The sequence below is a fragment of the Aythya ferina genome (assembly GCF_964211825.1).
Source record: "Aythya ferina genome assembly, chromosome: Z".
In the NCBI taxonomy this organism is placed as follows: Eukaryota; Metazoa; Chordata; class Aves; order Anseriformes; family Anatidae; genus Aythya; species Aythya ferina.
In genome coordinates, this window is record NC_140299.1 from 39,341,314 (window position 1) to 39,359,129 (window position 17,816).

Here is a 17,816-nt window from a genome sequence, read left to right on the forward strand (position 1 = left end):
GAGCCAAACATATTTATTGTTATTATGATATTGTTAGGGCAGGTGAAGAACTATTTGAAGGATTAGGTCAAATGGAGAAAAGTCAATAAAAAGATTGGTACATATGATTCTGATGCATTATAAAGAAAATAATAAGTCATGTCAACGGATGAAAAACCAAAAGATTTTAAAAAAACTGTTTTATTGGGAGCTTCAAATCCTCATTTGTTACATTCAGCTGCTTTGCATTATAGAAAGCTGACAGCAATATACCCAATAGTGGGGATTTCCTTTGACAGAAAAATAAATAAATAAATAAATAAATAAAAATAATTGTGCTGTGCACAATTGAAATAGGCATATTTACAAGGCTGCAATGATAGTGGTAAGAAATGAGTGGCAGGTCGTTTCTTAGTAATCTTACTGAGAAGAAGAAGCTGTGCAGAACACAAAAGGTAAAGTAAGGATAAAAATGATTCTTGTGCCATTGCCCACTAACAGTTTATTTATCTTTGCAAGTGCAATTTATGTTTCATCTTTCTTTTTCCTTTGGCACCAGAAAAAATAACCAAATTTCCAAATTTCTAAACATCTTTAACACATAAAATTGTTTTGTTTCATTTTTTTTTCCATAACTACTTACATGACACAGTCAAACATTGTGCTGTTGCAGCAGCTTTTTCCTTTAGCTCAACTAGTTGAACACTCAGAGAGTCAAGCCAGAATACCAGAATTTTGCCTTCTACAAGAAAAAAAGCTTAGACGTTCTTGAAAAGTGTGATTCTCAAATTTGAAGACCAGAAATTGTCTTTCTGGCTTTCACGCTAACACAGATCATAAAACATCATTCAGTAATTTCACAGCAAGCACCGTGTTCCTTGATTTCAATTCAATGCACAAAATGCATCTTTTCTTAAGTCAGTAGAACTCTTGAAATCAATGGCACTTCCTTAAATCACATACGTAATGAACTTGTTTATACTATTTATTTGTGTTCTGGTTTTAGTTTTATCTACTTTGTACTGATTTAATTATATTTTTGTTTGTGTATGTGTGTGTGTGTGTTGTTTTTTTTAATGTCATTTTACAGAGGTGAAAATTAAGAAGAAAATATTTTCTTGGAGTTTGAATGTTGTCAGGGGAAAGACTGAAAATATCAGTGGTGTCCAGTGATAAGACAAAAAAAACAACAAACATAAACACAGGAAGTTCCATCTGAGGAAAAACTTCTTTATTGTGAGGGTGACAGAGCACCAGAACAGGCTGCTCAGAGAGGCTGTGGTGTTTCCTTCTCTGGAGATATTCAAAACCTGCCTGGATGCCATCCTGCCCAATGTGCTCTGGGTGATCCTAATTGGTGGGGGTTTGGACCAGATGATACCTGGAGGTTCCTTCCCTCTTCAGTCATTCTGTGATGCTGTGACAAGTAGGACTTTAGGACACTAGAGAGGTGAATGAATAAATTTGACTACATTTTTCCTGTACTTTTTGTGTGAAAATTCTATTGGTCATTGATAATCTCCATAACATCTCCTGTCATTTAGTGCTCTTCAGCTCTTTTCTTACCAGCAAAAATAATTCTAAAATTAAAAAAAAAAAAAAAAATTAAAAAAAAAAAAAATCTAAAAAAAAAAAAAAAAACCTTTAATAATTCTTCTAAAATCAATTGATTTACTTACATCAGAGCCAAACATTAAAAAGAGAAATGCATATACGAGACAGAACATAAGAGGCTATAGCTCAAGTGATGATTGCTATCAAGTACAGTTACTATACTTTACTATATAATATATAATTTTGACTTATCAGCCAAAATTAAGCCATTAAAGAACAAAATAGCTTCTGAACAGAGCCATTGAACCTAGGAATACTGCAGGAACCTAAGAATATCACAGATATTCACAGTAAGACTATATGGAGCAATTTATCATAAATGTTTTGGAGGTTATGATTATAAACAGTAAAGAGAGGTTCTTTTCACTACTTTACAAGTATCAATCATATTTAAGAGCAGAAAGTATTAAAGTAACCCAAATACCGCTCTTTTGCATGGGGTTACCCTGTGAAACTCACTAGCAGAAGACAGCAGAGATCAAAATCCCAAGCAGGTTTAAATGATGATGATGATGATGTTAATAATAATAACAACAACAACAACTGTATGAACACATAATTCATCTAGAAATTCTTTATGCAGAATGATCAGTTATAAAGAGGTTTTCCTGGTTTAGATGAAAAGCGGGAGGTAAGAAGAAGGTAGCAACAGTAGAATCTGCTGACTTTCAGTGTTACCTAGGCAAAAAGTAAATATGCAATGTTTGTGGACAACAAAATTCATAATAACATCAGCAAAATCAACCTCATTCCCCCGTGGAATAATATCACATTTAATATATCATCTATATTTTTTTTTTTTACTTTTTTTTTTTTTCCCCATTACCAAAGTACATTAATAAGATATACTTTGAAACAATACATAGTCTTTTCTATGGTAGGCTCTAAAAGACTTGCTAGACAGGCTTAATTTCTGTGTTCAAGCCATTATTTTCTGTTCTGAAGGTTTGCAAATCCTTTATGTGACTCATAGTTAAACTGATCACTACCATATTTTCCTTCGATTTGTTTTTTCCTTTTCATCTTTTGAAAACTATTTTAGGTGTTCTGGTATTTATTCCTATGTAACCTTGTCAGCTAGTCCCCTAAATGTCTAAAAATATAATGTTTTCAAATTATCTTCCAAAGCATCATCAGTTTTTCCTCAAGTGTTGTGATTTCTACATCAAGAGCAATGTCCTGAGCTGGGTAGCGATTTCAAAATATTTAGCCTATGCATTTTAATAGTTGGAACTTTGTAAGACAATGAAAAGCATTATGCCCTCATTCAATTTTTCATACTTTTAGTGGTCTCTTTAAATTAGTGCTCAGTAAATATTTACAATAGATTATTGGCAATAAGCAAAGGAATGTGGATTGGCAGATTCAGATCTGTTGCTTATATGAGTAGAGGAAAACGCACTGGAATATAATTGGCTTAACAGTGAATAGTCATCACTAAGGAAAATGTTAGTCATTCTCACGGGGAAAGGAAATGAGGTAGATGTATACTGAAATGGAATCATGAAGAAATTAAATACCTCAGCATGTCTTACTGTATTTTGTTCTTCTTTTGACTCCTCTTGTGCTCTCCAGGGATTCATTTGGGAACACGGTGTAAGAAATATTGAATGAGAGAAGGGGAATTTCTGTCCCTCTCCACTGAGATAAGCATATCTAGCTCCATTTTCTTCATTGTACACTATTCCCAGGGGCTATTTACTCTCAATAATATGGAAAAAAAAAAAAAAAAAAAAAACCACCACAGGATGCAAGAAAACACCAGGATGACAGATATAAAATAGAAAGAATTTTCAGGAGTTCTCTGTGCCAGTGCAAAGACTCCAGGTTGCATTAAATGCTTTGGAAAAGTTACTGATAATATTTCAATGGGAGTAACCATGAGACTTGGAACTTTAGAAAGTCCCATCTCAGTTCTTGGCTCTGAGCTTTGTTTTGGCATCAGTCTCCTAGAAAAGCTGACTTGAACATGGCTGAGAAACAAGAAATTAATTTTCTGAACAGTGTCAAGACAGGAGTTCCGCACTAGAAATAAAGCTAGACTCTGGAGTTTGGAAGGGTTATCAGCTTTGAGTTTAGGAGCTTTATGTTTTGTCTTTTGTTTTGTTGTTGTAGCTTTTGCTTGTTTTTTTGTTTTAGGAAAAAGCAGTAGAGATCTCGCTTCTTTTCAACTCGTTGTCATTTATTCCCCTCCTCTGTCACTCCAGAGAACAGCTCAAGAGCTTGGGACATTTTACAACAGTTAGGGGACCCTTGCTCAAGTTCCTGTTCTGACCAAACAGATTTGTCTCTAATCCTCAGGCTACCAGAAGGGTCTGGTTGGTCATTTCCCCAAGTTCCACCCTGTACCTGTGACAGCCTCTTCACCATGTTCCACTATAGTGGACTTGAGTCTCCAGTTCCGATTGTGTTCTAATGAATAAGGGAATCATACTAACACTTGATATTTCACGGCTATAAATGAAATCAGGATTTACATAAGATAATTGATTTATATTAAAAAATAATAATTCACTGAATTACCCAGATCCTGATTTTTTTTTGTCTTTTTTCTTCTTGTTGGCCTTCTCTTTTTTTCCTTTCTTATCAGCCTTTTTGTCCTGTTTCTTCTCATTTTTGCCTTTCCCACTTTTGTCACCTTTACCATCTTCTTCTTCTTCACCATCTTCCTTGGATTTCTGATTTGCTTTGTTCTTCTTCACTTTTGCAGGATCCCCATCAGAATCACTGCCCTCATTTCCACCTGCCCGTCCCCGTCCTCTCCGGTTTCTGTGCCTGCGATGCCCAGGTCTCCTTGGTTCATCTTCATCATCTCCATCCTCCTCACCACCACGTCTGGCTCTCCCTCTAGCATGCCCCCTTCTGGTTCTCGGTGTTGCTCTCTTCACCTCTTTAACTATGACAGAAACAAAAGCATGAGAGAAGGCAGTATGTTAGAGGGAGATGTTCCGTCTTGCTTGTTTCATATAGATAATCAAAAATACCTGAGTGTGGCCTCAAAGTTATCCACACCCACTAACCTGTTCCTTTGACATTTTCTTCATTCTCAGCTACACTGCCTTCCTCATTGTCAACATCACTGCCATCTGTGGAATGGAAACAAAGGCCAATGCATGTAAAATGTAGATTAGTCACTAGAAATTCAGGAGCTTTAGCCAATTGTTAGCATTTGACACATTGTGCACCCTTACAACATTTGACAAACCCAGCTGTTTGGAATGTGGAGAATAGCTTTCAAGAAATAAGATAAAGACAGAAAATAACAGTTATTCTTTCTTTCAGCACTCCTAGGTGCTGAAGCACCTAGAAGAGTGATATTAGACTTACCTAGTAGATTAGGTAAGTCTGAAAGTGATGACATAAAAAAGCTTTCTCTCACAGAGGAAATATATAGGACAGCAGGACCCTAAAACAGAAACAGCAAGCAGCACCCTGAAATTGGAAGAAGAAAAGAGGAGTATTAATATGATTCTCCGGCAATTCTCATATTTTCTTGAAGATGTGAAAGGTAAGCACTGGCTGAGAATAAAGAAGATTAAAAGAGTCATTTTCTGATTTGACTGACTGGAGGGCATGAAGCTTCATAGTTAGAGCATCGCTGAAGAGAGCACAATCCCAGAGGAAAAGGAAACCTACTCCCAGATCTTCAGTTCTAGTAAACAAATCTCTAAGCATCTGACAAAAGTTCTCAAAAGCACCACAGCTCTCTTTTATGCTCTACCACAGTACTCCTTTGCCCCTCAAGAGTTGATGAAAACTTTGGAGATTCTAGAGGGAGATCCTGTTCAGAGAAGCCAGTATTTCTACATAGAGATATTTTTAATTTGGAGTGGATCTCTTCCTTGTGTGCTCTCCATAAGTGCAATAAGAGGTGTTGCTTCTGCTTCCCATCAATAACCAGGAAATAATCCAGTTCATTTACCTTGTACACACTGAGATGAGGATTATGTACATATGGAAAAGAAAAACAATCCCTTCTTTCATGTGCATTATATCCATCATCATACTGTATATTCATGACATGTTCTTCTGAAATACTTACATAAAGCATTCTCTGGAAATATTGATATGAACATATTACATACCATGTCACCACTGAAACTGTTAGTATTGTTTGTCAGCAATGTTTCTTCGGAAGCAGTCTAACTAATACCTGAGAGCTAATAGGCTCTCTTTCAGGTATCCTTGTTGCAGTTTGTAGATGTTGGACATCACTTGAGACATGCCAATGTAATATTGAAAGATACATGGTAGTAAGGGATTAATGACTAAGAAATATTACCTTGAATGGCAGCTGTCATTAGGCTCATACATAGCATGTATTTTCAGACATATGTTGTCTACCTTCCTCTTTGTACAGACGAGACAGGTGACATGTCATAATCTTTATGCTGTATTTTTCAGTCAAGAGGAAACTACAATTATCTTTGTTGTACTCATCCATAATTCTCCTGAGCTTTTCTTTCCACTCATTCCACTCATTCCCTTGTTACTTTCATGGATTTTATTAACCCACAAGAGATTCACTGAAAATTTATATACACACAGATTTATCAAGGGACTATTGTAGCTGTCAGGCACAACTTAGTCCTACCCAGTACCAAAGAACAGTAAAATACATAAGGCTGCAAACAAGAAGGAATCTTGTGTCTTGTTTCACTGCATACAATAATGTACAAAGTACTTTTATCCAAAATTTGACAGACATTTTAAAAATAGGACATATGTAGGGATTTATGTTCCCTCTACAAAACATTTAATTGAAATTGCAATTTCTATCAATTCCCCAGCATCTGCACACTTTTTTTTTTTTTTTTTTTTTTTTTTTTTTTTTAACTATACAAAAACGTTATCACAATATCATCAGTGGAATGTGAAAATAAGTGCTCCTTTGTTCTCTCTGGACATATGCCTTCTGTTGCTGACAGTAACTAGATCTTCATTTGACAAAGATCATTATGTTGCTATTGAAAGACTGCAAAGATGATGACAGGCAACTCTGAAGAGATACTTTGCATGTAACAATAGGGCATGGTCTTTTATTTGCAATTAATGCTTTTGCTGATTCCCTCTAGCCAAACAGAAAATCCCAGGGAAGTACTTAATGATACAAGATTGGCCTCACTGGAAATTCTGATGAGTATATACAATAAGAAAACAGTTATAGGTTTATCACATATACCAAAACGTGCATTAGCAGTGAAAGTGCATCATGCTGGAATTAACATCATATTGACATAGTCGTGAAAGTAACGATGGACTATGAAACACAGGATTAAAGAAAGCAGAATGTAGCTGTTGGGGTTTAGTTAATTTTTACAGCATAAGGGTAACAAATGTGTTAATCTGAATCCAATATTTCAGGCAAAATGATATGTTAAACTAATAGATTTCAGGCTGCTTGAAGAAAGTACTAGGAATGTTGTTAGAGGAGAGTGTATGTGAATAGTGATTCCTGTGTGTTTCTTTCTTTTTTTTCACAGAATTGTTCAGGCACACAAGTGATAACAAGTTTTTTTAAGCAATTAAGGAAAAAAACAAACAAACAAACAAACAACAAAAGAATAGAATGGAATCATGCAGCTAGAAGAAGGGTACTACATGCATGCCAAAGAGTCATGCAAAGTCCATCTTCAAAAAATGATTTCTTTAAAAAATTAAAATTATAACTCCAAAGTGAACTTCAGACCATTCCTGCCTCCGCAGTCTCATGCTCACCTAAAGATATAAAACATGCCCATTTTGTTTCTGATATTGCACTTTTAAAATAAAATAAAACAAATCAAAACTTCACCACCACCACCACCCAAAAAACACCACTTTGTTCTATTACTTTTACGTTTTATTTTTAAGTAGACAATTACTGTGAGTTTGCTAGAGGCTCACTGTCATGCACTTTGCTGACATTCATTCAAAAAACACCTCAGCCTTCCCTGTACTGCATCCATCAAAATTCAGTCAGACCTGCACAATAAAGAATGTTGGGGATTTGTCTTTCTGCTGCATCCACAGACAGAGATCTCTCCCAGGTCTTGGGATGTGATGCAGAAAGCATTGCACTATAGTTTATTTTTAAAAGATAGAAGCCACACAACACACCAGATCCTCTAATTTCATTGAATACACTGCACTCTTTGTCATGATCCATGTTACTAGAAACTCTAAAGCTCAAGGTAGAACTAGAAATCATTGTGTCAGCTGTAATAGCTGTTGGTGTTAGGAGAAGCAAAGTCACTGAGGAAGGGTATGAAGGACCTTTAACATCTGTATTATCTGAGGTCTGTCCTGAATAACACATATATGTGCATTCGTACATTCATACATTTGTGCATTCATACCCAGCTACGTACCCACACTATAGCTATTCCTGTAATTCAGACAACATGTATCAATAATCAACTTTTTATGTTTGGGGATTTTTCTCACATCATGCAAAGAACAATCTTGTTAATTGGGTAGATATTTGAGTAATGAGAGATAAATAATTATAAATTTATTCAACAGTATTATTATTAGAAAGCTATGTCAGATCATTAAGAGTGTAATGTTTCTCAAAAAGGAAAGCAAGAGGCTAGGCAGCTCATAACTCAGCACTTTAGTTGCTTGTGGCAAACTGTTTCTTACTGAATAACCAGAGAAGTACTTCAACTATACACAAATTACATTTCATGGTGACACTAAATCCAAATGCAGTTTAGCAATAAATTTAAGTGTTCTTCCACAAAACACAGCACAGAGAAACAGTAGAGAGGCATTCTGAAGGTAGTGCATTGCCATTCTGTATGAAAATTGAAGAGCATTTTTGATTCTCTTGCTTATTAAAGTAGAAATGTATAGTCTTTGATGTAGGCAAAAAATAATCACTATGTAGGATTCTTTTAGGTCTATAACTTTTCTTCTTTTTTAACCAGATCTTCATGTGATCCTACTTATCAAAAACTCAGGAAAACCTTGGTTGAAAGCAAGTCTCAATACAGTGCTCTCTAGAATTACACAATGTTCCAGAAGAGACCTCATTTCTTCACATTATTAGCACTCACAGGGCTCATTTCAGGTAATGAGGCTTTGAGTCAAATAATGTGAATTTATGTGACCTCAGCACAAACTATTTATCAGCTGTTACTTCTTCCAGAATACTGCATCTGGCCCTAATTATACAGATATTATTAGGTATATCTGAAACTATAGTCTCTAACTCCTTATGTTCTAGGAAAGCCAATTATTTCCTGTTTTATTATTTTTGTTTACTTATTTTTCCCTGGTAGTTTAAGGGAAACTTTATTACCTTTCTAGACTAAAGGCAACAAAGGTGTAAAAGGTGTAATTTGAATAAGCTGTCATCTCACTTAAAGTCTTATTTATGTTTAGACACGTATATGCCGGCTAGGCTAAAGAAAGGTAGACTGGGCTCAAGCCAGAGACAAAATGACAAATGTCAGCATACAGCTCAGGAGGAGCTCAAAATATCGACATGTTGGCTGGTGAGGAAATTGAGCACAGAACAAAATTTATAAAACTATAGAAGTCTTTGCTATGAAGTGGTCATGTAGCAGAGTAGGGGTTGGATTTAATTTGTTTTGTTTTGTTTTATGCCAATAAAATTACCTTATTTTATCAGTGTGGGGGTGATAATGATGCTTGGAACTAACCCAAAAAATATGTCCCTTTGTAATATCGTTGCCCACACTGCTACTACTAAAAACCAATTGCTAGTAAGAGCAATTCTATGTTCGCATGCCTTGGAAAAAAATAAATAATAATAATAATTAAAAAAAATGATTTGTATATGATTCAAAAATGTTCAAATATGATTCAAAATTGACTGGTTGTCTATTCTAAGTTACAAATTTAATTTGTATTAATTAATTATTAATACAATGAATTTGATCATATTTGATCATATGCAGTGATCTGCAAGGAATTAAGAATGGATTTATTTTTTTCCAGTGCCAGAAAGGTGTTAGCCTAGACAGCTAATAAACCAGGTGCCCAAAATACAGAAACAACCATATAAGGTCATATGAGATAACAAATGCACGTGAAGTCTCAGTCAAAAAGAATAGCAAGAGATATATATTATCTATTTCTAGGTATTTGCATGTATTCTCATAATATTATTTCTAATCACATAAATACAACTGTGTCTCAGAACATTCTGTGAGGAAAAATATCACTAAAAATAACTATCAAACACACCAGAAATAACATACCACGAATTCAACAAAAGTCTACAGCAGAAGAGTGAAATAGTACAGAGTTAATTATCTAGGATTTGAGACTTTAACAATTGAAAGCTCATACTCTTTGTGTATTTCTAAGCAGTGGAGAAAACAGCTTACCCAGTGCTGGGCATAGGAGGAGGGGACTGGAGCAGTGGGGTCAGAGTGGATGTTGCCTGCAATATAAAGCCTGACATACTTGCTGTCCCCATGAATGACTTTCCCACCACTGAGATGTAGGGCACCTATGACTTACTACAGTACACTTTTGCCACAAATCCAGTTCCCCTTCTGGAACACAAAAATGTGGTAAAACTTGACACTGAATACATGTTTCACCCTATTATTCCATCTTTCATGTGGTCACACAAACTTTTTATATGTCCCCAGGAAAAGGTTTACATACAAACAAGATCTATGCTTGAATAAGAGCCCAGTCCCACACTTGAAATACCAGGTAAATGTAACTTGCACAGACAGAAGGAGAAAAGGAAGGTTAACAGATCTCCACCATGATTTGTAAAAAAAAAAAAAAAAAGTTATTAATGGAAATACAGATGTTCAACAATGAAGAACTAGTTATCTGCAAAGACTTTGGCCTAAGTCCCTCTGCTTTTCCAGAACTGACAAGGAGAATTTTTTCCTAACATCTTTGTGCTCTTGTGCTATTAAAAAAAAAAAAAATCTGATTTTTTTTTCTTATACTGCAACATCTCCTCAAAAAACAAGATCCAGAGCTGATGGAATAGAAGAGCATTGGGAAAGCTGAGATTTAAAAAAAATATGACAACTCTGATACCAAGAACTTAAGGCTGCTGACACGTAATTACATTTCCAGAGTAACCTGGAGAGTTTGGGAGAAATAGAAAAGTTTAAAAGTGATCTAAGGAAAGAAAGCATAGGAGTATTCCAAATCCTCACGCATGTAATTTCTTTCCATCATTGACCCTGTTCCAGATATAGAAGCATAAAATTTTATCTTCTATGAAAAAAACAGAGTAGGTGTCCCAAGTCCCAAATCCAAAAATCTGATTATTTCTTTCTTGTCTAATAAATATATTTTTTCCTGTACTTTTGTTTTCAGACCTGCACTATGAATATGATGCAGAATTAACATTGTAGTTTTATTTCCAGATTTATGGCCTCCTTTGCACAACTTTTACATACAAACCTGATGGCTCAAAATTGCTTTCTCCTCAGCTTTAGTGAAAATAAATGTGATATATATATATATATATATATATATATATATATAAGCCAAGTAGATTATTTATATCTTTCCAAAATGTCTTAAATTTATGCCTTTTTAATGATGTTCTGCTTGACTCTAACAACTAGGCTAAAGATTGCTCCTCTCCCCAGTCCCTATCCTAAATAAAAATTTTCCATGTTTCATAATGAGATACATTTTTATGTTATCTAGATTCAGAATACTATTCTGAGAAATTATCATTAGGTAAACAAAGTACCAAAAGCAAACAAATAGAAACAGAATGGGACTGCATAGGTTTTGTTTGGCCAGTTTCCAGTTGTTTTTTTCATTAAATTATTTTTCATTAAATATCAGAACCATCAAAGTGACCTTTGATGGTTCTACAAGATGTGAAATTATTTATTGAGCTGTTTAGAGATTCAAACTGATCTGTAAAAACCCAAAGCCTTCTATTTATATTCTTAATTCTTGGAAGCAAAAAAAGATACTAGCTATGCACTGCATATAGCTAAATACTAAAATTTAAACTGAAGGTTACAGGATGACTTCAGAAATGCAGTAGAGAGAATTTCACCTTGAATAAGCTAAATGTCAGATACACAGCTCATACAAAGTGTCCTACATGGGCAAAGGCTAAAACCCATCACTGAAAATAACTTTCCTGGCCTTCAGTGTTTCAGAATTCATCTCCTCTCTCAGCTTTCTGGTAATTTCATTAAAGAAGAAAAAATAATTTCATAGCCATAATAATGGAAAGAACACCTTCATAGCTGCCCTTGAATGTGTCCTAGATTATTATTATCATTGAAATATAAATTGAAAAACAAAAATAATAAATAAGAATTTCATTTCTGGGATTAGTAGAACTACTGATACTTGAGACCATACTTTTTTGTGGTTTTCCAAGTTAGTGTTGCATTTTTTAGTTCCTATGAACAGAAATAATAGTTGCAACTTAAATATATATTTATATAACCTGTTAAGCATTAGCTATAAATTTATGAAGTAAAATCATTCATATTCAGTTACACTCACACAAGCAAATAAAGTGCTTATTCTTCCGCACCTAAACTGGCAATGATGTAAATACTAAACTAGCCAGAATATTTGTACTATGATGTCATGAAGGCACCAATATGTCCCTTAAGAATTAGTGGCCTGCTGTAGCCTGCAGACCGCTACAGCAAAAGAGGTTCAAGACGTTGCTAGAGGGGGCAATATGCTTTTCCTCTGTGCTACTAAAGAGAATTTGCCCAAAATCATAGCCTAGTCAATATTTGAAAATTACTACATGGAACAAATGTAGGAGAAATATTATTTAATTTCAATTCACATCCATAAATTGATCATTGGTTTTCCACTGGTAAGAAAAAATGACACGTCTGCTAAATATTCTGCTAAAACAACAGACTAAGCCATGGCAGATCCAGCAGGCACTGGGGATAACAGTGAGGATTCCATCTGATTACAGTCTCCTTTTCCAGTTTCCTTCCAGGGTGTATTTACACACCCCAAGGTATGAGTGTTGTTTCTCACAAAAGGCAGAGGAGAAAGATAATTCCACAAGGAACTCCTCAGAATTTCAGCCCCTTCATGAAAGCATAGATAATATTTTACAGGCCATTGCCTATTCCACTGTCTCTGTGGATTCACACTCCATTTACTAAACAGACACCTAAACATGTAGTGCTTGGCCTACCCAAGCTCTGACAAGCTTTCAAACCCATTGCTAACTGTAATAAAGCAACAGGGAGAAGCTGCATTTGCATTTTCTCTTCAACACACAGTTAGCTTGATGGTGGGCAATTTTTCATTTTCATTGCAGTTTTTACTGCAAAAATTAGGATCAGAATATTAAATGTCCAATGCATTCTAGAAAGCTTGAGATGACAGTAAATCATACCAATCTGACCTTTTCAGGTTTGAAATGTGATTTATTTAGCTTATTCTCATTCACTCATAGTGGTGTTAACATGGGAGGAACAAAAGTTTATATATAAATATAAAAAAAAAGATACAGCCTATGTTCAAGCTACAAATGTAGCATTCTTGGTTGATCTTAGCCCAGCTGCATTTTTTACTATCTTGTGGGGAAATAGCTCTCCTAAGATAGTCTAAGTATCTACAACTGACATTTTTATGTCGATTTTATTGTTGTTATAGGCTCTTTTCTTTTGATCTCTTTTAAACAACCACTCTGAAGATTTGCGCCCTAAGTCATTTTCTTTATGGGAAGCCTAGGAGAGTTAATTCACGTTCATGATCTTAGTGAAATAGACCATACAACTTCTACCATTCCAGATTTTGTAGAAAACATGCTATGAAACAAGAAGAAAGGCTTCACTAGATCAGAATATATAAAAATAAAAGATCTGTGGCCTTAAACTGTATTTCTGCAACTCTTCTGCAGTCCAATCTTTGAAAAAATACTCCTCAAAACTGTCAGCAATGATGAAGCAAAAGATACTGTACCAAAATTGTAAAAAGTTTAGTGTCTGAGCTCTGTGCTGACTAATTGTAGTCAGAAGACTCAGTCCAATATATGAGACTAGAAGGCAGATGATTACAAAAAACTTAGGACCTTGATAACATAAGAAATCATTCATTAGAAATGTTAATAAAAACATGTATGTTCTATGATCATGCCCATTTTCTTCTTATTCAGATAAAATTCTACATATGCTACATTAAATTGTGTGTTTCCCTCATGCTAAAATGAGATCCAATAGCATGTACTTATTAAAAAATAAATTTATCAGTATCAATATTTGTAGGAAAAGAAGAGGGAAGGAGGTAGGGAGGGATGAAGATGTTCAAACAAGAGGAAAGAAAATTTTATCAACACTAAAATGCACTAAGGATTATATTCTGCTAGAATGTTAAGCAATCCCTTATGATATTTTCAACAGAAGTGATTACTATTACTCTAACTATTATTTTACATTATAAGTATGGATTAAAAAACACAGAAACACTTTTTCATAGTAACAGCCTTGGTACTTAGCGAGGCTTAACAAGAATTAATACATTCAGAAACCATTTCAGAATAATATACCCGAAAATTTCCTTCTGTGATGAAGATTATTAATTTCATGTTTGTCACAAATCAAAAATATCAATATTTTGGTAATAGCAATATTGTTCATATCATACATACAGTTCATATAATACTGTTGTTTTGCATTTTGCCAGAACAAGAAATGTCATTATTTATAATCCTAGAAATCATTTACTAGCATCCAGAACAGAGAAGTATCAGTGCAGAAATATTGTTAATGGTTCATGAAGCATTTATGCTACTATGAAGAATATGATAGAATTTACTACTAAATACTGAAAGCAATAAGCAATGGAAAAGTTGTGCACCTTACAGAGGCCACATAATATCTTAATTTTCTTCAGGATCCTCATAAAGTACAACAGGTAACAGGGCTGTGGTTGCATGCTTTTGATTTATGAACTAGTAGAGAACCACACAGATATCCTATAGCTAGCAAACTTACAGCAAAGTTGCTTTCAACAACCAACTAAAATACATTTCTGAACAAAAGATATATTAAAATAAAGGAAAATTTATATCAAATGGAATGACAAGAAGACAAAATTTGCACATTGTTGAGCTACATGCAGAAAAATAAACGTTTAAGATGTATAATCATAGTTGTAATTACCATTTCCTTCAATGTTTGTTGGGTTTTCATGTTTAGGCATTGTGACTTATTTCTCAGGTCTGCTCCAGCTGCTACCTAAATAGGAGATTGTCTGAAGGTTGAGTGGTTCACGATAAATTCAACATCGTCCTCCTGTCTGTCACTGAATGGATGGCACTGGTGAAGTTTCACCGACTGAAATATAAGAAGATACTAATTTCCTAAGTAATTAATCTTTCATGAATGTTTAGTTTACTACTTAGGGTTTGCAAGCTAGGGTCAAAAGAATGGAAGTTGTTCACCTTCTTTACAATTGTTAGCGAAAAAAAATAAAAATTTCCCACAATGTACTTATCTATGACTAATACTAATGTTTAAACGCTTAAGTGCCCTACTGTACAAGGATGTTGCATGGTGTCCTCACAAGGACACTTAGGTGAATACAGGTCTACATTTCTACTGTGTTGTATGTAGAGGATTTTTATTTTTTTCTCATGAAAGACAGCTATTATCTTAGAGTTACATTTAAATGGCATTTAAATAGCTTTAACAAACGAAAGCACCATAACACTGATTTAACATACCTTAGCAAAAGAAGCCTGACAATGATATATCTGCTGGTTTATATTTGCTTCACTGGAGGTGGCAGTTCCCTTAAAATTCCTTACTTCTGTATTTATGCAAATATTGTGTGTTATGTCTGTAGTAACAGCTCTACCCTAATTCACTTTGCATTTACAACATTGGACAAGGTTAACGGTGAAACAGAGCATACATTTTAAGACAGAAGTCAGGATTGGAAGTAAAATATTAGAAAAAACATGCTATAAGAAAAAGCTCAAGTTAAAAATTAATTAATATAAAATGCAATTATTGCTGTGTATTTAACTACTAGAATCTCTCAGCGTGACCCAGCCTGAAAAAAAATAAAAAATAAAAAAAAAAATTGGTAAGGATTTGAACAATATACTTCTTGAAATGCTCTGGAATGTGTTCTGGATCCTCTTATCCATACTGTTATATTTTTCTTTGTTTTTCTTTGGAGCTGTCACTCAAATGCCTGAAGAAAGTTTATTTTTTATGTATATCCAGTGATTCTGGGTGCCTTACTTTCATTTCCAAATTTTCTTATTGGGATTTTTTTTTTTTTTTTGATATTTCGAAAATATTTGGGAGTGGTTTTTTGGTCTGACTTGAAATTCACTTTACAGACAAAAATATAGCCAGGTGTCCAGTCCTGTTTCTGTTACAATATTGACATTCTATGCTTCAAATATGCCCAAAAAGATTATATACTCATATACAACAGGCATTTATTTTCATGCAAGTTGGGAGATACTCTTTTATCTACAAAACATGTTTTATGAACTATTTTGTGCTTCCTTTACTGAAAACTCATATTACTTATTAAACAAAAACCCAGTTTCTATGCTTTTATATACCTGGGAATGGCTTATAATTCAAAATAAATTAATAAATACAGGGAAAAATTCATATCATCTCTGTAAATACAAAGTTAGACCATGCTCAATAAGTTATGATTTTAAGAACTCAGATAATGAATAGTTACATTCTAAAAATCCATTTCACTACTTCTTTAATAAAAAGAACATCTCAGGAGGAATAATTAATATAACATTCAAGTTTATGATTCTGCAATGACTTGTAAAAAGAAGCAGTGAAAGAACTCTAACATGTTTGGCAGTTGTAGTCAAATTGGGAGCTTCTTAATGAAGCTGCCTGTCTTCTTCAGAAATTCAAGTTAATAATAGCTCACTTTAGTTTATTAACTACACTGGGAAATCCTTGATATATGAAGAAAGACATATATTGAGTGTTAATTTATTAATCATTGCCAATAAAAAATGTTATATTAATACCAAAAAATGTGATGGTAGTATTCAAAAAGAACTAAAAGGATTGCAGATATAAATGTAGCCTGAATGTGGTCTCTGGGCCACATCTATATTCAGTATGATATAGATGAATTGCACACACCTTATTTTTTTTTTCTCAAGGTCCACATTATACTACAATGCAACTTCTTAGTGTAGACAAGCCAAATCCAGTCCTATCTGTGGTTTACTTTTGTAAATGCAGGAGTCTGTGTTTCCAAGAGTTCACAAAATCACAGAATCACAGAATCACAGAGTGGCTGAGGTTGGAAGGGACCTCTGGAGATCATCTGCCCAGCAGGGTCACCCAGAACACATCACGCAGGATGACATCCAGGTGGGTTTTGAATATCTTCAGAGAAAGAGACTCCACAACCTCTGTGGGCAACCTGTTCCAGTGCTCTGTTACCCTCACAGTAAAGAAGTACCCTCTCATATTCAGGTGGAACTTCCTGCATGTCCGTTTGTGTCCATTGACTCTCTTCTTCTTTCTGGGCACAACTGAAAAGAGACTGGTTCCAAACTGGTTCCACTGCTTCCTGCCCTCTCTGGTGTACCTTTAAAATGGGGGCTGCCCATTATTTAGTGTTAGTGACTAAGTCACTGTTTTATTAAGATAGCTTAGTGCAGAGCTCTTATCTATAGATAAGATATATCACAGTTCCACAAACAATTGTGACAGCACAGAATGAGGAAACAAATTGTGACATGATGTGGGAAAGGTCAGCAGCAGAAATAGGATGCAAGCATTTGAAAGCAGCCTTGCCACTGGAGATAAGATAGCATGCAGCTACATCCTATGTTTCTGCTTACCCTCGGAGACCAAGTGTTAAGCAGGTATTGAGGACAAACTGTAGCAATTTAATCTGGTACCATTCTGCTGCTACTCTAGCACATAAATGAATAGCATAAGTGAATGACTGAACACATAGCACAAATAAATGACTGCATAGACAGCATGTTCAGTTTTACAGCACACCAATACTGCAAAAAATGCTTTTAATATAGTCTGTCTTTATATAATAGCTATACAATCTGAATACTGAGTGGTTTTAATATGTAATAGATGACAAAAATACACCTGGTACAGACAGGTTCAGAGAACTTAGCCTGTTCCTAAATGAATTTGTTCAGCATAACAAATTTGTTCTGTTAACAAATATGCCTTTTTTTTTTTTTTAATATAGTTCCAATCTGTATCTCCATGTCAGGGACACTTACTACAGATTCAAAATGTTGAAGCATG

The 17,816-nt window shown here is 34.5% G+C and overlaps 1 protein-coding gene across 1 annotated transcript in view; it reads right to left on the bottom strand.

Annotated features, from left to right (window-relative positions):
- TMC1 (transmembrane channel like 1) overlaps window positions 1-5,894 on the bottom strand; it is a gene marked incomplete at both ends in the record, with an annotated part of 67,399 nt that extends 61,505 nt beyond the window's left edge. Inside the window, 3 exons of the mRNA XM_084504646.1 lie at window positions 4,117-4,489; window positions 4,614-4,679; window positions 5,876-5,894. Of these exons, the coding sequence (XP_084360772.1) occupies window positions 4,117-4,489; window positions 4,614-4,679; window positions 5,876-5,894 (458 nt within the window). The remainder of the gene's footprint in view (window positions 1-4,116; window positions 4,490-4,613; window positions 4,680-5,875) is intronic.
- Window positions 5,895-17,816: the final 11,922 nt, after the last annotated feature.